The sequence below is a fragment of the Engraulis encrasicolus genome, chromosome 22 (genome assembly GCF_034702125.1).
Source record: "Engraulis encrasicolus isolate BLACKSEA-1 chromosome 22, IST_EnEncr_1.0, whole genome shotgun sequence".
NCBI lineage: Eukaryota > Metazoa > Chordata > Actinopteri > Clupeiformes > Engraulidae > Engraulis > Engraulis encrasicolus.
The window spans coordinates 11,352,999-11,375,295 of record NC_085878.1 but is presented as its reverse complement, the minus strand read 5'-3'; the positions used below and the strand labels follow the sequence as shown (position 1 = coordinate 11,375,295).

The following is a 22,297-nucleotide window of genomic DNA, read 5'->3' as shown; positions in this document are numbered from 1 at the left end:
GTAATTTGTAAAGTAACGTACAGAGGAAATGCTACACACTCTGCTCCACAGTAATTATTTCATTTCAGCCAACGTGACTTTGTTACCATATCATTACAACTTGGCCGAAACACAACTCCATTAAATAATGACTGTACTGTGGTGCAGAGTGTGCATACAGTAGTGGGTGAGGTGCAGAGTACAGGGTTCCCACACCTTTTTCATGAACAAATTCAAGCACTTTTCAAGCACCTTCAAGCACCAAATTTTCACTTTTCCAGCACCTTTCACAGGTTGCGGGAAGGGGGTGTGGGGGTCCTCCCCCAGAAAATTCTGTGTTTGTAAGATGCAATATCCTGCATTCTAATCAATTTTAGGGTGTCGAATGGCAAATCCCATCTGACATCTCACTCCCTCAGATTTTTGATGTACCTGAACAATTTATTTCTATTATTTGGCTTACTGAGTTTGACTTGAAACAAATTTCAAGCATTTTCAAGCACTTCACCAAACATTCAAGCATTTTCACAACCTTGAAAACACTACATTGAAATTCAAGCATTTTCAAGGAATTCAAGCACCAGTGGGAACCCTGAGAGTAATTACCTGGTGGGTGAGCTGCTTGACCTGGCTCTCCAGGAGGTGCAGCTGCTGCAGCAGCCTCAGCTTGTCCTGGTCCTTCTGTGCCACGTCCTGGTGCAGCTCCGTGATGCTGTCCTGGAGCTCCTGGATCTGGGCCTCGCGCTCCATCACCTCACCAGCAAAAACAGTACACACACACATAAACATTAACACAAACACCCACCACCACACCCCCACACACACACAAACAAACACAAACACCCACCACACCCACACACACACACAAACATAAACACAAACACCCACCACACCCACACATAGACACACAACACACACACACACACGCAGGCATACACACACACACACACACACAAAGTAAGCGGGCACACATACATAAACACACATGCATTCGGAAACACATACACACCACAGGTACGCACGCACAACACACGGGGAGACACGTACGCACGCACGCACGCACACATGCACGCACACACACACACACACAAAACACATCATAAGCCAGGTGGCCCAACAGCTCTGGCCATAATGTAACAGCACGGCAGTATCTAAAGGTCAATAGAAACCTGTTCATTCATTTATGGACTTAGTGAAAGTCCTACAGGGCGCTGCTTATTAATTAAAATAGAGCCCCGAGCTTGCAGCACTAACACATGTATGCAACGTATTAAAATACATCCTAGTGCCAAGAAAAATACTTCAATAATTAAAGTACTTAATTCGCAAAGGGAATCATTATCGCATACCATGTGCATGTTTTACAAGCATGTCTTGGAGTACAATTTGCTTTGCGAGGTAACATGAGTGGATGACAATTCAAGTGGTGGGATCAAGGCCTTTGTTCAACAGATTGTAAAACTAAAATTAAATAATTAATTAACTCAAAAATACACTTAAATGAAGGATAATGCTCCGCATCGTACACATAATAATAAAACGAACAGAGTAATGGTTGGAAATTGTTAGGGAAAACAAGAGCAGACCACTTGTGAAAGGACACAGTTTTCATTTCAGTATGAAACGCAATAATATGGTCCTTGGAATGCTCCCTCCTCATAATTGGGGGTGCGACCCGTTGTGACTCCTGCACAACCCTGTATGTTAAGTATTCTATTCAATATGTACTGTTACTCTCTCCCCCCCTCCCTTGCTCTAGAGATTAAACAGTGCACATGCACAGATCTCCCATCCTGGCTTTATCATATATTCATCTGACAATGCAATTTGGCTATAATTCTGCTACAAATTAACAGTGCATATGTCACAACTTGAAATGGTTCAAGTGTGTTCTTCACTAGCTCCCATCGCCCTCGAGAGAGGGGGAGCAGAGGGATGGGAGAGGGGTTGATATCAAATGGTGTATCAGGGTTCAACACTTCTGACAGAAGTTACAGATCAATTGTTGGGGAAATGCTTGGCTGACAGCGAGTTGTTCCAGTGGTGCTTGTAAGTGAACCGCTGGGATTGTTTGAATGCGTTTTCTATAGCTAAATTGGATCTCTGCAATTGAGGGTCGTGGTGTGTGTGTGTGTGTGTGTGTGTGTGTGTGTGTGTGTGTGTGTGTGTGTGTGTGTGTGTGTGTGTGTGTGTGTGTGTGTGTGTGTGTGTGTGTGTGTGTGTGTGTGTGAGAGAGAGAGAGAGAGAGAGAGAGAGAGAGAGAGGGAGGGAGACAGACAGGGAGACAGACAGGGAGACAGACAGGGAGACAGACAGAGAGGAGAGAGAGGGAGAGAAACGAAACAAAGACGGAGACGGAGACAGAGAAAGGTCAAAACAGCACAGCAGGGTCTTCCATAATTTCAGCGTTGCACATATCATTCCACTTGAGCCTCCTAGTTAACAATACATGCTGCATATATAGATGGGGCCTATTAACTCAGCATGAGAGTAGGCGATGCACTAAAGCATAAACCATCTTTCAAGTGTACATTCATCTGTATTACATTATTGTACATGTGGGGCCTGGAGACAGTGTGTAAATATTTCTTTTTGTACAAACTGAATGCAGACATTAATTAATAAATCCAAAGCCCACTTAAAACACAAGAAAGCTTACGAAATCAATTTCTTCAACACCTGAATAGAGCCTCACTTTTCCTTACGACATTATGCCAATAGCAGAGCACAGTTCTCGCAATATTGACTGTACAAACGCGTATGAGTCAACCATTTTAATCAAACTTTAATTGTTTGTGGATCACATCATTACACAACCCACTGTACCTGATAAGCCGCTGGCTTTGCATAATCGTTTCCAGGAACTAAAGGTTCTCCATAGCAATTAGGATGCATCATTATGGAGCCCGAGATGTCAGCCCTGCTTGCAAATGAGGACCAACAACACGTTGAAGGGCCTATAAATAGGGTCTGTTGTTTGCTTCATGCAATAATGCAGGACTGCTCCCACATATACAGTATACTAGCATATTATATGTTCAGAAACATGATAAGTATGGAATCGTAACTGCTGAAAAACACTGAATAACACTGAAAGATCACCTGGGAACATATATGCAGGCGACTGAACACCAAGACACCAAGGAATTCGGAGAGCAACGTTGAGGGCACTCTCGCACCACTGACGCTTTGCTCTATCATCTGTCTCACCACTCAGCCTCAACTGACATCGACGTCTTTATGTTGGCTTCGCGTTTGCCCAAGACATGTCGAGCCTTCTGCAGATTTCCATCCACGACTGGTTGTTGGACCTGTTGTACTGCTGTGGGTAGGGTAGGCTAACGCTCAGTGCTTGCTGCACACCAGCACCGTCCTCCAAAGCTTTAACTTCAGCAGGGATTAAAAATGAACATCCTTTTATTCAACCACAGAGTGTTACGTTTACAGACCATTTTGTATTTTGTGTATATATTTTTTGAAAAAGGAAAATATACAGGTTATCCGATTACTGGGTAACATTTAAAATTCAAGAGATTTGAAATATTTGCCCTGAATAAATGTGCTGAGCACGCCTCAGCTTTGCTGAAATGCTGTTTTACTTTTTGGGCGCCATGTAGAAATGGTAACATAAATTGCACATTCAACCACAGCTAATGAGTATTGTGTGTGTGTCATATCTCTTTGCATTTATGCACTCAGCACGAGTGCCGCACAAGCTGCAGAGCATTTGATAACATTGGCACTGTCTGTCTGCATATGGCATTGTGGACCAGCCAGACCAGAATGTCTGACAGAAAAGTGGGAGAGCGTGTGGGCGTGCAGGCGTGCGTGCATTTGGGGAGGGAGGTAGGCACCACCCTCTCCCTCTACCTTGTTGACTGAGCAGAGGCAGGGCCAGTTGGGGTAAAAGGCCAGGCCTTCAGACAGGTGCTTTGAACACAAACTCTACTGCTGTGACGCCCCCTCACACCCACACCCACCATCCCACCCCAAACCAAGCACACCCCATCACAACACCCCTCTTCTATACCTCCCTTCCACCCCTCTGTCAGGGGTTAGCTTTGAACCAGTCTATTTGCTCTCACTCTCTCTCTCTCTATCAACCACACAAGCCAGAGTGTGAGTGAGAGACACAGGCAATAATGGTGGGTTTTTTTGTGTTGAGGCTAAAAGTAAAATAAATAATATATTAGCAGAAGTGCCTTTTTTTTTCCTCCTCACACATACAATAGCCACTCTAATATCAGTGTTGATGTGCACACAATCGGTCCACTCAAAAGGATAAAATCAATTGATGTTTCCAAGACAATTACACAGGACCAAGGTCATGGGATCCTCTGGGTGAATCATGCACTTGCACATCATTATGGAGTGGTTACAATGAAAAAAGAAAGCAAAGGGCCCCTGATATTCCTCCGACGGTGAGCACATGAACCTGAAGGTCACTCCATTGTCTGTTTGCTTATGAGTGTGTCAGGAGACAGAGACTGTGTGCTTTTTTTTCTCCACGTGTGTGCACATGTCTGGTAAAAGTGCAGCCATTTGTCCGGCTGTTCTGCGTCTCTGGCTGTTCTGTAACGCATCCTGGCTCAAGCACGGTGGCCTCCAGCCTTGCTAGCATTCAGAGCGGTGTAGCGGCCGAGCTTCTGACGAGAGCTTCTTCAGTGGCTACCTCATTATTCCTTACCCTGCTGCTGGCTCCGTGGTGCTACAGACAGAGCGATTTTGCCTGTCCCCCCGCTGCATCTTTGATCCCTCACCCCTCCAACAAAACAGCCCAGGCAGGGGTGGATATTCGTGGGGTTTTGGGCGGTGGGGTCGGGGTGTTGGGTTGAAGGGGAGCTGCCCAAATTAGCCACTCCAGCCTCAATCAAGACCCGGCACCCTCATGATGTGTTGGGTGGCGCAGAGGTGTGCAGAAGGCATAGCAGCACTTATGAAAAGAGAGAAAGAGACAGAGAGAGATGGAGGAAGAGGCAGGCAGACAGACAGACTGACAGACAGACAGAGACAGACAGACAGACAGACAGACACAGATCACAATAGAAAAAAGAGAGAGAAAAAAGAAAAGTGATTCATGGAGATAATTGAGTATCCTCCAATATAATTAACCAAAACAAGCTGGAGGCAGGCAGGCATGGGCTCTCAAAAATAAAGGGAAGGGTACAGGAGGAGTTGGGGGCCAACAGAGAGACAGGGGAGGGGAGAGGGGATGAGGGGGGTGCACATTTTCATCCAGCAATTTTGGTTAAAGGTTCTTTGTTATCTGCTGGCTCCCCCAAAAGAGGACTCCTACAGACTTGATCTTCAGAAGGCTTGGATTGCATCATTAGAATGCTAATTGCAACCTCATCCACCAAATGAAATGGGGTGCGGTACGGTGCGGTGGTGGTGGGTGGCGTGGTGGTCATGGAGGGAGGGAGCAAAGGATGGATGGAGTGAAAAGAAAAAAGAGGGAAATGATTGCATGTGATGAGGGGGTGGAGGGGGGGTGGTACTTTGTTCTGGCAGAACGGAGGGGATTTTTATGAGATTAATACAAAAAATGGGAATACTATTTTTTTTTTGTTCAGAATAATATTACATCTGTGTGATTTCTCCTTCAATGACAAGATGAGGCAAGTCCGTAGTGTAGTGCAGTGTTTCCCAACCAGGGGTACGTGTACCACTAGGGGTACGCGAGCACACTGCAGGGGGTACTTGGAAAAATGTAATTTTAACAAATGCATGGAGCATAGTCACACTGGAATAGAAAAGGCGATGTAAAACATGAGTTAGGGGGTACTCATGGCATAATGAAAAGGCTTAGGGGGTACACGAGACAAAAAAGGTTGGGAAACACTGGTGTAGTGTACACCAGCCCCCACCCCTACCCACCCCAACCGGCAACCGTCCTGCCAAGACTACAGCTTCAGCAATGGAAACTCAAGGTTAGGGCTGCAGTCTGCCTCATAATGGAACAGTATTATTCCTCACAGGTGAGGTTCATAACCGCCCGCTATCATACGCACGCACGCACACACACACAAACACACACAAATGCAAACACACCTAGCAACCTCCAACATTTGAAATAAATGAGTGGTTCTTCCAAAACCAGTCAGACAATGTGCACTTCCTAATGGATTAACAATTCTTTACCATGCACTCAGTATTATTCTAAGGAAAATTAATGCAGGGGTTTTGCAAATGTACCACTGAGCCCATATCTACGTATTTTTCCTTATCTCTATTTGAATGGGTGACTCACTTTCTTTAAGTCTTGTATGAAGCTCAGTCAAGTCTTCTGGCCTGTAGGCATAGCCAGTATCTAATCGCATGAGCCTTGTAACCTTTCAGGTCTTCGGTCAGGATTTGGTGATGCTGGTGCCAGCAGTAGCATGGAGAACTCCAGTGTAGGATGACATCTGGGGCTATCGGCACGACTGTCATCTCCCTCACACTGTGATGATCTAGACCAGGTGTCACCTATGTTGTGCCCGCGGGCGCCAGGGTAGCCCTCCATGAGCTTCTGAGGTGCCCACCAAGGATGTTAATAAACAGTGACGACTATGATTTTAGTCACATTTAGTTCATGCTTTTCTTGATTTAAATATGAGATTATTTATTCTTTACAACCAATAAACAAAGTATCATTCAATAATAGTGTGATTTGAGAACGATGCCAAGACATCAGTAGAGGATTTTGAACAAAAGTAGCCCTCGGGTAGCCCTCAGCAGCCCTCGGGAAGCCCTTGGTAGCCCTCAGACCTAGAAAGGTTGGGGACTCCTGATCTAGACTGCCCAGACTTCTCAACGCACAGGGGAAAGTGGATGGCTTCATGTCAATACGCCATATCTGCCTCCCTCCATACCCATCAGCTTTCTTCAGCACACCCCACACTACCCCTCAACCCTAAAATGAACCTTCACAAACAAACACACACAGAGCTGCATACAAATATGACACACAACTTTGTGCGCAAGCATGTGCATGCGCACGGCATGCAAACACACACACACACACACACACACACACACACACACACGCACACGCACACGCACGCACGCACACGCACACACACACATGCACACGCACACGCACACTTACACACACACACACACACACACACACACATAAATGCCAGAGGTCACTCCTGTTATTCAGTGAGAAATCAAAATGATAATGATGCCTTATTAAAAATTCTATTTGGAAGAGCACACAGGCTACATCAAAAGGTGCTGACACTCGGGAGCGTGTGTGTGTGTGTGTGTCTGTGTGTGTGTGTGTGTGTGTGTGTGTGTGTGTGTGTGTGTGTGTGTGTGTGTGTGTGTGTGTGTGTGTGTGTGTGTGTGTGTGTGTGTGTGTGTGTGTGTGTGTGTCTGTGCGTGTGTGTGTGTGTGTGTGTGTGTGTGTGTGTGTATGGGAGAGTTGTGGGGTTGGCAAAGAGGGAAAGAGGGGGCTAGTGATGGGGCTCACTGATAACCCACATCAAAGCCACAGAGCTGTGTGTGTGTGTGTGTGTGTGTGTGTGTGTGTGTGTGTGTGTGTGTGTGTGTGTGTGTGTGTGTGTGTGTGTGTGTGTGTGTGTGTGTGTGTGTGTGTGTGTGTGTGTGTGTGTGCGTGTGTGTTGGGGAGAAGGGCTGGCGGGTGATGGCTGGCGGGAGGCGGGCACACAGTCTGTCTGTCTGTCTGAGACTGTTTTCGGGTGGAAGAGTGAAAAATATATCCAGTACAATTTCGATAATGCATTGACATTGAGACGCAAGCAGATTATTTACGGCTAAAACACACCACTTCGACTCACTAACTCAAGCTGATGCAATGGCGGTAGTTTGGGTGAATTAGCAATGATAGCCCGTCTGGAGAAAAAAAAATGTGGGGCCAAAAAAATATAAATAAATATATAAATGGAAATAATAAAAGAAAGTCCTATAGTGGACCATTAATGAATGTGATCTGAACACGTTCACTTCACCAGACAATGGAGGGACAGTGGGGATTGCCTGAAATTGGTGATGTCCGCTCGCCGTCACCGGCCTCAAACGCCAACGCCCGGCGCTGCAGTCAACCTTTCAACACGTCCCTGTTATCCACATCGGCATCCGCCGGCCACTTCAGTGCTTTCCCCCCGTTTAAAGCCATTCCCAGTAAACCTTTTTACACACGTCCATTACCGGGCCTCTTCAAACTGATTCACACCTGCATTAATCTAAAGGGGGAGGTGGGTGGGAGAGGACGGGGGCCTTATTTAGGGATGTAACTGACACTATCTGTCTCTAGGGTCTGGGGCCAGCACTGGCCACATACAAGCCATCAAGAGACCACATAGACCACCAATCATGTCCTTCACAAAGTGGCAGTCATTACAGAATTTTGACTGTTTTTTTGTGTTTGTATTGGTCAACATTCAGTGACAGACAGAAATGATACAAAGAAAAATAACACAAAAATACTGACCTGCCAGGAAAAAAACAGACCAAGCTGATGGAGAAAGAAAGAAAGAAAGAAAGAAAGAAAGAAAGAAAGAAAGAAAGAAAGAAAGAAAGAAAGAAAGAAAGAAAGAAAGAAAGAAAGAAAGAAAGAAAGAAAGAAAGAAAGAAAGAAAGATGTGGCCGGTTCTCTCATTCAGGTCTCTTTGATCAAAGCCATCCCCTTTGCAACTATTAATGGCAATCAATAAAGCAATAACCGCAAATGAACAGCACTCCGCCCGCATGTTTATTTATGAGGGATTAGCAAACCAATCAAACAAAATTAAGATCTGAAAATTAAAACCTTATCAACAGAGCTCCTGTGAATTATTGATAGTGGAAAAGTGATGGTCAATAGGATTGACATTTGGAAAAACTGAATCATGGGACCATATAAAGGATATACTATATAAAATGCATCAGCTGAACGTCCACCTCGAAGGCTATAAAACCACTGGTCTGGATCGGTATGACAGTACATGGAAAGCAGACTGATACACAGTCCCTACAAACCATTTCCAGTGCATAGCGCAGGTTTGGTTGGGTGATATCACAAAAAATGCTCACAATATATTATATATTGTTCAATACTGGGCATTGCTATTATAATTCCTCTGGTATTGTGAGTTTGAGAGCGGATGATTAAACCCACAGGCACAGACTACCAACATATTTCACATATTGCATTAATTTGCTCCATGTCACTCTGACCATAACCAAACAATCACAACACAAGTAACACTGACTCTACTACCACTACTTTTTGTTAACAATGACATCAGCTTCCAGGAATAATCTCATGCCAGGTTCAATTAAATGTAGCTAAGGCTGATCATCATGACTGACCTTAATTTCATCACGATCACCAATCGCAATCAATTAACTTGCCAGCCCTAGGGCGGCTTTGGAATGCCTGCTGAATTCTGTATAAAACTTGACCGTGAAGAATGCGTCTAGAACGCCTGCCCCTGTGTTCATTTTCCAATTACCTGCTGCATTATTCTTAAATTATATATTTATAATTGAATTATATTTTAATAATAAAGATGTGGATTCACTCAGGGGTTCACGGTGGACGTTTTATGAAACCAGCAATGCACTTCTTTTAGTCCGGCAGCCAAAAGCCAAATATCAGCCGAACCCAGTTTCGTCTGATAAAGTTTTTTTCTTTGCAGTTTGTGGTTGCCTAAGGTGTACCTATTAAGATTCCAGACGATGCCCGGTGATATCCCTTGAGCATTTTCCGATATTGAGCCTTTTATGCTTGATGTGCTGCAGCCATAGATTACAACAGTCTTTGGCTCCCAATTCATGTTATGCTGACCAAATACCCTATACCATACTTATTTTGTGTTTGTTTACATGGTGGGATGTGTATAAGAACAGGTGGTGAGGTATGGACATCAGTGGGGGTGGGGTCATGCATGTTTGGGGGCGGGGCATTCACCCAAAAAGCCTGATTTTCCAAGTCGGAGACAAAAAGGCCAACATTTCGCCAAACGTGGCTTTATATCTCATAGTGGGTTGTTTGGTTTTGCTGTTTGTAGTTGTCCAACACTTACCCATCAGGATAAGAGTGGGTGATGTGCCAATTTCAGATATTAACCCTTTCATGTTGATTTCGCTGCAGCCATAGCCACAAGCTTTTTGACAGCTTCATAACTGCACTATGATTAACCATAGAGCATTCTGGGTAGGTAGGCCTGCCACATCAAAAGTGGAGAAAGTGTCCTTGCCTTGTACCAAATAAATTTTAGACAATTGCATAACTAGCTGTTTGTCAAGCAGAAATATGTAACATTTAGGCGAATATTGATGGTGTCAGCTTCGACATACCCAGAAAGGATTACCGGTATTAATTCATCAGAATTTCACCATTTCATACATTGCTATTTACTCTTCCTGTGCTGTTGTAACACAAAATAAAAATTGTAAGTAATAATTACATATTTTTTGGCTGATTATTTGTTTGCCTACAAAGTACATAATTTCAGTGGTGGTCGTATTAACATGGAAAGAGATAAAATTAAAAATGTAAATCCACAAAATGACATTGTAATTGACCTTTTACCAGCCCATGCCATATCAAGGTGTGACACTGTGCATCCTATTTTGGTATTGGTAAAGGCTCTGTTATCAAGACCCTAAAAGCTGGATATCACTTGACATCAATTGGTAATGTGCTGGCACCATTCCAACAACTTTCCAGTGAGGCCACTAACTTTGTGTCGGCATGTTATGGCATTCCAGACAGTATCCGCATGTCACATACAAGGTTGGTGGTATGGGGAAAAAAGAATGGGAAAGGTCATTTATCTTCACCTAACCTGGCTGCTCTTCCACCAACAACAGAGGCATTTCTTGAGAATGTGATAAGGGCTCATTTTCAAGCAATATTGTGGAGGACATTGGTTCACACTCCACCTGAACTATCTCCTGAAGCATTTGGCAATTTGGATTGGAAGAAAGACCCATGCAACAAAGCACTGATACCAATAAGTGTTCCAGAAAAGGTCAAAGTGGCACCAGACTACATTTTACAGATGATCAGATGTAAAGAGTAAAAGTCCCTGCAATTCTAAGAAATGTAGCTGTGCTGTAAACAGTCTGCCTTGCACCATTTTCTGTGCATGTTTTCGGCTGGGATGCTGCCGAACCAATGTTGTGTGAGCTTTACTGTGTGTGTGTGTGTGTGTGTGTGTGTGTGTGTGTGTGTGTGTGTGTGTGTGTGTGTGTGTGTGTGTGTGTGTGTGTGTGTGTGTGTGTGTGTGTGTGTGTGTGTGTGGTATAATGTAGGCTATAGGTGTTTTAGGTGTTAAGGACTCTGTATGTTGTATAGGTGTAGACGGGTCTTTCTGTGCAAATTTAAATGCATGTACATGTCTTATTTGATGGCTTCATGGACTTTTAAGTGATCATTTAATACCAGTCAGGATACACTGGATTGACTTAATTTTTTACTCAACCGTATATATAATGTATAGCTGTTTTCCTATGTTTAGACCTCTCTCTCTCTCTCTCTCTCTCTCTCTCTCTCTCTCTGAGCGTGCGGTACTGTACGTTGCAGTGTATATAGGTCTTTCTGTGTAAATTTAAATGCATGTACAGATCTTATTTGAGGGCTTTATGGATTTAAGTGATCATTCAATACCAGTCTGGATACACTGGATGTATGTAATTTCTTTACTCATCTTTTGGAACAGCCAACGACTGCTCACCAGTTCCCCCCACACTCTGTTGTTCTTTTTTTTTTTCTTTTATGTTGGCCATTTGTGGTAGGCTACCTACCGGCGATGTTGTCATGTATGTTGTCATGATGTGATGTTATGCAGGATCTCATAATGCACAATCCGTTCCATACTTTACAGTCTTATTCTAAGCAATGTTGTGAATGTTTTTACTGAGGCATTTGTTGATTTGTCATTCATGACCCGATTTATATAACTAAATGCATAAAAATAGGCCGAAATCGCATTTTTTAAGGTTATTAGCAGTATTTTCTCTGTACCTGGATAACAAAAGGAGATAACCACAATTAACCACAGTAAATATTCTTGTATGTAGGATATTAACAAACTAAAAAAGGAATTTTGAAGCTGGCATTTTCAGGTGGTCAGATTCATTGCATCAAAATATAATGCAAATTAGTGCATATTTAATTAGATAATAGCCTAATTAGCATATTTAAACATAAAATATAGAAAACTTGTAATACATTTTTTCTCCAATTCATACGAATAATCATCTGATAAAGTTTCATATTGATATCTGCAAGTTAAAAAAATACCCTATTCACCTACAGTGTCTCGTCTTATTTGTGGGATTGCTGTTATGAAAGGGTTAATTATTACCCCATATTGGGTTTGTTTCAATAAGGGCAGTGTTAAGGCAGTCCAATGGGAATGTTTTTCAGGTAATATAAGCAATTTGGTACATTTTGTAACATTATTCACAGTAATATTAGGTGTCTTTAGTTTTTTGTCATAATTTGCATTTATGGGACAATAAAGGCTCAAAATCTGAAAATGCTCAAGTGATATCACCGGGCATCGTCTGAAATCTTGAAGACTTGCCTAAAATCTATCAGATAAAGCAAAAAAAAAAACTTTATCAAAGAAATCTGGGTTTAACCCCACGGCTCCCGGACTATTTGATTTGCTAGAGAGAGAAAGAGAGAGAGAGAGAGAGAGAGAGAGAGAGAAAGACAGAGAGAAAAAAACAAGATTCTTCATCCACCTTTCATTTCATTAGGTATTCAATGATTTTCCAATTAGAATGACAGTTGAGAGAGAGTGAGAGGCCAGGAGAACACGAAATGGGCTGAAAAAGAAGAGAAGGAGGCCAAGTTAGAAGCATATATATTCAGGGCCTTTCATCACGTTCAGGTGATGAGTGAGAGAGGAGTGAGGCTGATGTGGAGCGGTGCTGTGCTCAGCTGTGCTCGGGTCTCTTTGTTGAAGTCCAGGGCATTATAAGGATGTAGAGAGAAGGGCTAGGAGAGGCAGGAAGGGCTTATATTACTCCAGCCGCACGCAAAGCCTAAGCAGCAACGGAAACGTGGAAAAAGTGCAAGCCTCCATTTCCTCCCTCTCTCCGGTGCACCTGGACAGAGAGGGAAGCTGAAGGGAACGTAATGGGGGCCCCCTCCTCCAATCTACACACCCTTTCCCAATCACCTCTTCCACACATTCCCTCTCTGTCTTTCTATCACTTTCTCTCTCTATCTTTCTCTCTTCCTCTGTCTCGCACTCTCTCTCTCTTTCTCTCATTACCTCTGCTTTTCTCTTCTTTCCTCTCTCTTGTTCTCTCTCTCTCTCTGGCCTTCTTTAACCAGCTAAAGCAGTAGCACTATACAGTACGTACATAGAATATCATTCAAGAATAAAGCTGACCATCCGTCTGTGATTACTGGTGCATTTCTAAGCAGGCATTTTTTTTAGACGATCTCCCTCTTTCCTTACCACTCATGTTTTGCAACATTGCCCCAGACCACATGCCCCTTCTTCTGCTCTCTCTCTCTCTCTCTCTCTCTCTCTCTCTCTCTCTCTCTCTCTCTCTCTCTCTCTCTCTCTCTCTCTCTCTCTCTCTCTCTTTGTTGGAATATATAGAACGGGTTCCCGCGGGTGCGCCCTCTCTCTCCTCCTCTGATCTCATTAGCATGCTATCTCCCACCGCCTGCTAGGGGGAAAGAGCAGCGCTCTGCACTTTTGCTGCTGCTGCTGCCGCTCGGACCCGGCTGCGGATGAAATTCATTTGGCCTTTCGATGCATTCTTTTCCCTTTTCCCTTTTCCCAGCAAACCCCCCAACCCCCCTTTTCTGTCTTTCTTTGGTCTGATTTGGCTTAAATCGCCAGGCAGGCGCGGCCGGCTACTGTCTGGCCACAGTTGTTAGAGATAAACAGAATTAAAGAAATATAGGGAGAGGGACTTAGGAAAAGCTTGAGGAAGCAGAAGGAATTTTCTTGAACTTTGTTATTTTTGTTTTACTATGCTTGAACACTGGATTTTATTGATGGCTGCTGCGTGTATTTGTAATTCTGCTTAAGTTTCAGCACACCAGAACACAGCAATAACCTTGGTGGTAATCACACATTTGGTGGACGGACGTTTTTTTATGTTTCATGCTCGGCTCATAACAAATGCCATCCATAATGGCTGTAGGTATGCCTGTGGTGTGTGTGTGTGTGTGTGTGTGTGTGTGTGTGTGTGTGTGTGTGTGTGTGTGTGTGTGTGTGTGTGTGTGTGTGTGTGTGTGTGTGTGTGTGTGTGTGTGTGTGTGTGTGTGTGTGTGTGTGTGTGTGTGTGTGTCTACTTGCATACAGGGTCACTTGTGTTAAATCATATGGTTTTGCTTTTTTGGTTTTTATACAGAGAATCTGACCATTATCAGCTGCGACTGGACATAGTGAATGCATATATGCAGTAGGGCTGAAACGCCTCCGCGCCGCGCAATCGGCATATATCTGCTGAGCTCATCTCAAGGTGATGCCAAGGACCCCAGTGTGCATCCCTGAGATGTATGCATTGCACGGACCATGCATTATAGTTCAAGGGTATGTTTCTGGCTGTCAAACTCCTTACTGTACTGCGGAAAAGCAAGACCGCAATCACCAATTACCCGGGGAAGACTGAGTGGAGAGGGGGAGAGGAGGAGGGAGAGGGGGAGAGCGGAGGAGAGGACAAGAGCATAGAGAATGTGATTGCAGGGATGGGGGGGGGTGTTGGAGGGTGGCGGATCAGAGTGGTGGTGGTGATGGTGATGGGGAAGGGGGTGGTGTAGTGAGAGATGAAGGGAGAGTGAGAAATGAGGGTGAAATTTTGTAAGACAGTGAATGGGAGGGCAGCGAGCGAGAGTGAAATGAAAGCCAGGCAGGAGGAAATTGTGTGAGGGCCAAAGAGAACGAAGGAGTGAGAGAAAGAAAGACTGGGAGAAAGAAAGACTGAAAGAAGGGGGGGAAGAAATGACAGAGTGAACAGGACAGAGTGAGGGAGGAAATGGAAAAGAGAGATGGAGAGGAGAAAGGAGAAGGAGAGAGAGAGAAAGAGGAGAGGGAGAGAGAGAGAGAGAGAGAGAGAGAGAGAGAGAGAGAGAGAGAGAGAGAGAGAGAGAGAGAGAGAGAGAGAGAGAGAGAGAGAGAGAAAGACAGTGAGCATGAAAGAGAGAGAGTGGCGTGGCGTGGCTTGCTGTTGGCTCCCTGCAGCCCCTGTGAGAGCCGGTGGTGTGGGGGCGAGAGCCCTGCAGAGGACTGTGGGGGCTTTGATTAGGTGGGACCAGCTGAATGATATACAGTAGTGGCCACGGGCGAGAGCTGTCCATTAGTTATGGGGTCTCTGTAATGCTCGGCTCCAGTACATTATTTTCAAATGCATCAGTCAGCGTCACCGCGCCACAGATAAATTCTAATGCCTGGCCGAGATCTGTAATGCGCACTCTCCTCCGCTGCTATATTACGCTGCGGGTTAGGAGGGCAGCAGGGAGGGAAAGAGGGGAGGCAGAGAGAGAGAGAGAGTGGGGGAGAGAGAGAAGAGAGAGGGGGAAAAATGTAATTCATTTTTCACTGCGGCCAGTATTCCTCCCATTAGCTTCAAACGTGATGTAAGTTATGGCGTTTAACGAGCGCCTTTAGCCACCGGAGCACACCGCACACAATGTGCCAGGAAAGAGGGGGGGTGAGCTTGGCTGGGCTGGGCTGGGCTGGGCTGGGCTGGGCCGGGTTGGGCTGGGCTGGATGCGGTGGGAAGAGAGGAGGGATGAAAGATAGCCAAGGGGCATCTGTGACCCCCTCAGCATTGGCGCGATGGCACAGGCACCTCAGGGATAGAACGGCGGTGGTGACTCACCACTCATTAAACAAACATAAGGAGAAATAGCAATATAAAAAACAGCAGAATGATTATAAAATGCAGAAATAAATAAATAAACAAAAGGGTGTGGGGGGGGGGGGGGGGGGGGACTCTGCACCTGACCATGCATCCTGATCCCGATGCATCATGCAACTCTGCTCATGGAGACAGGCATGAATATTAAAGAGATCTGCTGTCAGAGGGAGTGAATGGAAGAGACTTGCAATGAGAGAGGGGAGCCTGGAGTAAGACGGGCAGAAAAGGATGCAGACATGGAGAACAGAAAGAAATAGATAGAGGGAGAGATGGGCGTAAAGAGACAGGGAGAGAGAGAGAGAGAGAGAGAAAGAAAGACGGGAGGTGCTAAAGACAGGGAGATGGTGAGACGGAAACCAAGAGAGAAATGCAGAGAAACAGAGAGGAGGAGAGAGAGGAAAATAGAGACATACAGAATGCATGAGAGAAAACAGAGAGAAAAAGAAATATTGAGAGAGTGAGAGTGAAAGAAAGAGAGAGACAGACAGAGAGAAAGGCAGAGAGTAAGTGAGAAAGCAAGAGAGAGTGACTGAAAAAGAAAGAGAGAGAGAGACAGAGAGATAGAGAGAGAGAGAGAGAGAGAGAGAGAGAGAGAGAGAGAGAGAGAGAGAGAGAGAGAGAGAGAAAGGTGAAGAGGTCTGCATATGAGCTCTGCTAGGAAGGAAGGAAGGCAGAGCGAGGCCTGGAGTGGTGCCATGCTCGAAGAGGACTCGAGGAGCGACCCCCCACCCCAGCCGAGGGCCCGGGTGCAGACACGGCCCTTTGAAGCGCCGCCAGACAATTTGGCCCGGCGCGCACACGCAAAGCAGAGGAGCGCCCACCTTTGCCAATCAAGTGTCATGGCGGGAGGGGAGAGGAGTGACCCGGGGCGACCTCTAAAACAGCACTGGGAAGCACTTCCTGTGTCTCGGGGCCTGCGGGGGAGGCGCCCGAGTTCAGCAGCAGAGGCTCGCCAGGACCACAGATCAACCTGACAGCCAGCGTGCACGCACACACAAACTGTACTCAGACGCGATCTCACACACACACACACACACACACACACACACACACACACACACACACACACACACACACACTAACAAGCCTGCATGTATGCACACATACGCAGGTTTACACACGGCTTCATGTGCACACATACCCAAATGCACAAGTGTGCACGCATAAACACACACACACACTCACACACACACATGCCTGCGTGTATGCACACATACACAGGTTTACACACACAGCTTCATGTGCACACATACCCAAATGCACAAATGCACACATACCCAAATGCACACAGACAGAGATACAAATACACACACACACACACACACACACACACAGAGACACACACACACACACACACACACACACACACACACACACACACACACACACACACACACACACACACACACTTGCATGCACAGACAGTTCTGCATGTCAGAGAGCAGGGGAAGTTAAAGGTCTCTGTATACTTTCAGTGTGATATGAGAGCGTGGGAGTGCACTTATGGGGGGATTTATCATGTTTCTGTATGTGTGTGTGTGTGTGTGTGTGTGTGTGTGTGTGTGTGTGTGTGTGTGTGTGTGTGTGTGTGTGTGTGTGTGTGTGTGTGTGTGTGTGTGTGTGTGTGTGTGTGTGTGTGTGTGTGTGTGTGTGTGTGTGTGTGTGTGTGTGTGGAGTGTGTGTGTGTGTTTCCCTGATATATTCACGCTCATGTGGTAGTAGCCCTTTTCAGCAGTCCATTCCTATCTTGGTGCAAAACGGGTGAGGTGCTTTGACAATCTATTACCGGCCTGGTCCGTGACTGCTGGCGCAGACTGGCTGCATAGAGACTAATGATTCTGCCTCATCTTAAAGAACTCAGCGACCACTTTAATTCACTCACCTCCGTTCCACACTGAGCCATAGTGTACGTATATGGAAAGATTTGCACAGATTTCGAAGCGAGATCACAAGTCGTCAATCAAACCGGACAGCCAGAGGTTTCGTTCTGGTGGCATAAATCTTCCCATAAATTATTGGCAACTTAGTAATTAGTCGTGCACTTTTAAGCCTTTTTCTCTTTGGTTTGGGCCCCATTTTTAAATATGCGCAATCGATGGGCCACTCTAATGCCCCGTCATCTTCTGCTGCCTACCAGTCTGAACCCATGGCCGGCCACATCTGTCATGCGCTAATTGAGACTCTTAGCCAAATTACCATCAGCTTTAGCACTTTTTAAAAATTAAACATCATCAGATAATCATAAATTATGATCCTTACTTCTTAATGCAAAAATCAATGGGTATTAAGTCATGCGGGCGGATCAACCGCTGCCACGTATCCTATCCCGCGGCTTGACCTGCCCGGGCCTGAACGAAATGGAATCACGCTGTTGAGAAACTTTGCATTTAACTTTCGCTGTAGCTTTTTACGACTATAGCAAACGGTCATCCCGGCACATTCTTGACAGAGATGCATGAACGAGACAGACTGTGGTGAAACTGTCCATTTTTGTATTCCAGGACTCCACAGGGATCCGGGTTCGAATCCAACCTTAGCAATTCACCCTAAAACCCACATCTCTTTCCCATTCATTTCCGACCGAATATTCACCGTCCCACCCAAAAACGTTTAAAGTACCAACGTTTAAAAGTTTAAAACGCCACAAAATATTAATCTATTTTAACGTCATATACTTTGTACACTAGCAGGATTTTCACAGCTGGAGATCCCTCTCCCTCAGCAGGCATGGCCCATACATGCTTGTGGCCTGTACATAGCAAAAGCACATTACATGAGGGACATGTGCTGGGGTTTTGCTACCCTATTCCCCGCCCCATCTCGGCTGCCTTGAGGCTAAATGGAGAAAGAGACGCAGGCCCACTGCCGGTTGCTACAGTCGTGTCAACTTGCCTCCTCAGGCCCATCACGCAGCGCTTCTGTTTACTGAGCAGAGATGTTCAGCACTTTTGCTCAGATGAATTATGGAAAGCCATACAAGCTGCTGTTAATTACGCCCCCCCAAAACCCCCACTCACCCCCACTCCATGTGAATTATTCAGCTGGGCCGCCTGTGCTGTGCAGTGCTGTGCTGGTGGTTGGTGTTTATGGCATGCGTGTACTTAACATAACTGCCTAACCAAGCGTTGGTCTCCCCCAGGGCAAGAATGCATCTCTGGATCTCTCCAAACGTGCTACTGCAGACAAGGAGCTGACTGTGGCGTTTGTAAAGTGTGTGTGAAAAGGGCAAGTGTGTATGTGTGTGTGTGTGTGTGTGTGTGTGTGTGTGTGTGTGTGTGTGTGTGTGTGTGTGTGTGTGTGTGTGTGTGTGTGTGTGTGTGTGTGTGTGTGTGTGTGTGTGTGTGTGTGTGTACGTACTGCATTGTATGCATATGTGCACATTGTGTGTGCCTGTGTGAGTCTGTGTGTAAGTCTGTCTGTGTCTGCCTGTAAGTGTGTTCTGCTGACATGTGGTTGGTGAACAGACCAAATGCAAGCAGTGTGAATATATAAGCACACACAGGCAGATGACTCTTGACCTATGGTGAATTATGATTATAGCAACTCATTCCATTTGCCCAACCACTCAACCATACTAATCAACTGCCTAACTTAACTCTGGAAAGAGAAATAGATTTTGATCTTTTGAAGCTTAAATTTGCAACATCCTTTCCTGTATGCATCCATCACAAGACAAGGACCACACTTCATTCAGTTCCATTTCATTACATTACATTACACTTAGCTGACGCTTTTATCCAAAGCGACTTACTAGGGATGCACTGATACCACTTTTTTGAAAACCGATACAAGTACGAGTACATTAATGTGTGCACTTGCCGAAACCGAGTACCGATACCGATACCTATTACCACCAAAATACAATGAAAATAAATGCATGGGCTTGTTTTTTTCCACCTGTGATATTTTTATTGTCCATTTCCATGTAGATTTAAATGTTAGTAAATGTATGAAGTGGCTCTTTATTCCATGCTGCTTTCAAGGCCACAGAACTTGACAAGATTTTGCATTGTTTTGTGTAATATCAGTATCGTTCCAGGTAGTGCTTGACGAGTACGAGTACGAGTATAATGAGCAGTATCGGGTGCCAATACCAATACCAGTATCTGTATCAGTGCATCCTTACGACTTACAGATATTTCAGGGTGCTTTTTATAGTCCCTGGAGCAATGTGGAGTTGCTAAAGGACACTTCAAGTGTCAGGAAGGGAGTGGTAAGGATGGAGATTGAACCTGCAACCCTGTGATCTTAAGTCCAACTCTGTCCCCGTTACACCGGGTCAGCTGCCCCCAGTTAGCATGTTAAAACACTAGACCGATTGAACTGAATGTGACTCACTTTGGCTTGGGCTTCCTTCTGGGACAAAGACATGTCCCTCAGCTGCTGGACCAGGGAGCGCGGTGGAGATGATGTGGCCATGTCCTCCTTCCTCGTCTCCATGACTCACACACACTGGGAACCAGGACAACACATCAACAACTCCATTACACTCCCCCAAAAGAACAAAAGGTTAGGCAAGGTAATACACATAACAGGTTATTCATATATGTACTGCATGATAATGGGGTTTTTCTTAAATAATGATTCTACATTTCTTTCTTGAATTTCCTATTATTTGTCATCATTTCCGGAATTCTGGCAGACTAGACTATAGTTTAAACTGCAAGCACTACTCTGATCAGACGTGTGTGTGGGTGTGTGTGTGTGCCTGTGTGTGTGTACCTGTGTGTGTGTACATGTGCGCGTGTTTGTTCTTGCCAGAGACGGTAAAGCTTTGGGGTCGGCGAGCTGTGCAATGGCAAAGCAGGCCTTATCAAGAGCAATGACTAGCAGGGCTCCACTCCTCACCGTGAGAAATTGAGCTCCCAAGGACCACGGCCTTATCAGCATATCAAGCATCAAGGTGGCGAGAAGAGTGATGACTGCTTATTGTCATTTTTACAGTGACTGAATATATCTATAGGAACAGAATAAATTTCAAAAAAAAAAAAAAAAGTTTGGCGAGCCCACATAGAGATGGTCAGACAGGGAGATTGAAGGGAGCGGGATGGAGGAAGAGAGAGTCAAGGAATGAGATGGGGAAATAAATGGAGAGAGAGAGAGAGAGGAGGAGAGAGAGAGAAGGAGAGAGAGAGGAGGAGAGAGAGAGAAGGGGAGGGGAAGGGAGGGGAGGAGAGGGGAAAACACATCAGTGCTTGCAGTCAGGGATAAGACACATGATGAGTGGGCCAGTTCACAAGGAATAAACAAATCAATCATGTGTGATAAGTGTTTGGGCTTTATCAGGCTAAGGCAAGGCCAGAATCCCAAGTCCTCCAGGCCTGTGGTGAGCACTGCTTCAACCTCTTCACTGTAGTACAGCCAACGCCAAGGGGAAAGAGCCACACATTACTGGAGAATTTATTCAAGAATGAAATGTGCTGCGTTTTACACACAAAAACAAAATGGAAGATGTAATTTCCAGAAATATATTTACGCGATTTGAAAATCAGAACAGTGGTTGAGCAACAGTTCTGAATGACGGCCAATCTTCCTGCTTTTTCACATTTATGAGCTACTATTATTTATGCATGGGGCCTACTGGTGGTAAGCTTGTGGTTTGTATCACCCAGCTTGCCTAAGCAAAATAGTCCATGCAGGAACACATCAACTGTAATATTATGGAAATATCAAATAAGGGAAAAAAACAGACGCCATACAACACTATCTGGGAGGTCAGAGGGCTGCAAACGAATATAGCGAGAAGCGCTAAATAGAGGCGTTTGTTTCTTAAGGGCAAGTGCCAATGCGGTCAATGTAAAATTATTACATTGTACAGTATGTCTTTCTCAGTTCTCTCAAGAGTCTATATTATACAAAATCTCTACTGCCTCAATAACACATTGAGGCAACCGGACAAAAACACTTTCATTCATTTACTGCGAGTCACTTGACAGTTTTGTTCGGGAACATTGTGATTCTATGAGCCCTTTCCATCTGGCTGCTGATATGTTCTTGCTTTAATAGCACATGTAGTGTACCTACACAAACCTGATAATGTATGTCCTTCTTAAATGGGAAAGTTGGTGCAATGCTACTGTAGTGCTTATTGATGACATCCACTAAACCAGGGGTGTCAAACTCATTTTGGCTCAGGGGTCACATGCAGTCAATTTGATCTCATGTGGGCCAAACCTGGACCCAGTAACGTAATTTCAAAATCTTTTCAAAATTTCAGAATCTGATTGCAAGTCAATCATCTCAAGGTGGATGTCAGCAGTTAAATCAGGAGCATTGACTGTAAATGGCAAGCAAAAAGGCAAATTCGTACTCAAGAATTGAAAACCTGAAGTCTCAGACACCTGCAGCACCTTTGTAATGGCTTAGATACTTACTTCTTTTTTGACATTATTTCTTTTTTCCCCCAAGTCTGGGGCCGAATTAAACCATCTGGCGGGTCACATCCAGCCCCCGGGCCCTACGTTTGACATCCCTGCACAAAACC

At 45.0% G+C, this 22,297-nt stretch overlaps 1 protein-coding gene across 2 annotated transcripts in view; it reads right to left on the bottom strand.

Annotated features, from left to right (window-relative positions):
* The window catches only part of LOC134438509 (centrosome-associated protein CEP250), a 209,862-nt gene that overhangs the window by 145,529 nt on the left and 42,036 nt on the right, over positions 1-22,297 (bottom strand). For both annotated transcript variants that reach the window (XM_063188086.1, XM_063188087.1), the window contains exons 2-3: positions 20,152-20,265; positions 586-732 (exon numbers count right to left, since the gene is read on the bottom strand). In XM_063188086.1, coding sequence (XP_063044156.1) covers positions 586-732; positions 20,152-20,253 — 249 coding nt within the window. In that variant the 5' untranslated portion in view covers positions 20,254-20,265. The remainder of the gene's footprint in view (positions 1-585; positions 733-20,151; positions 20,266-22,297) is intronic.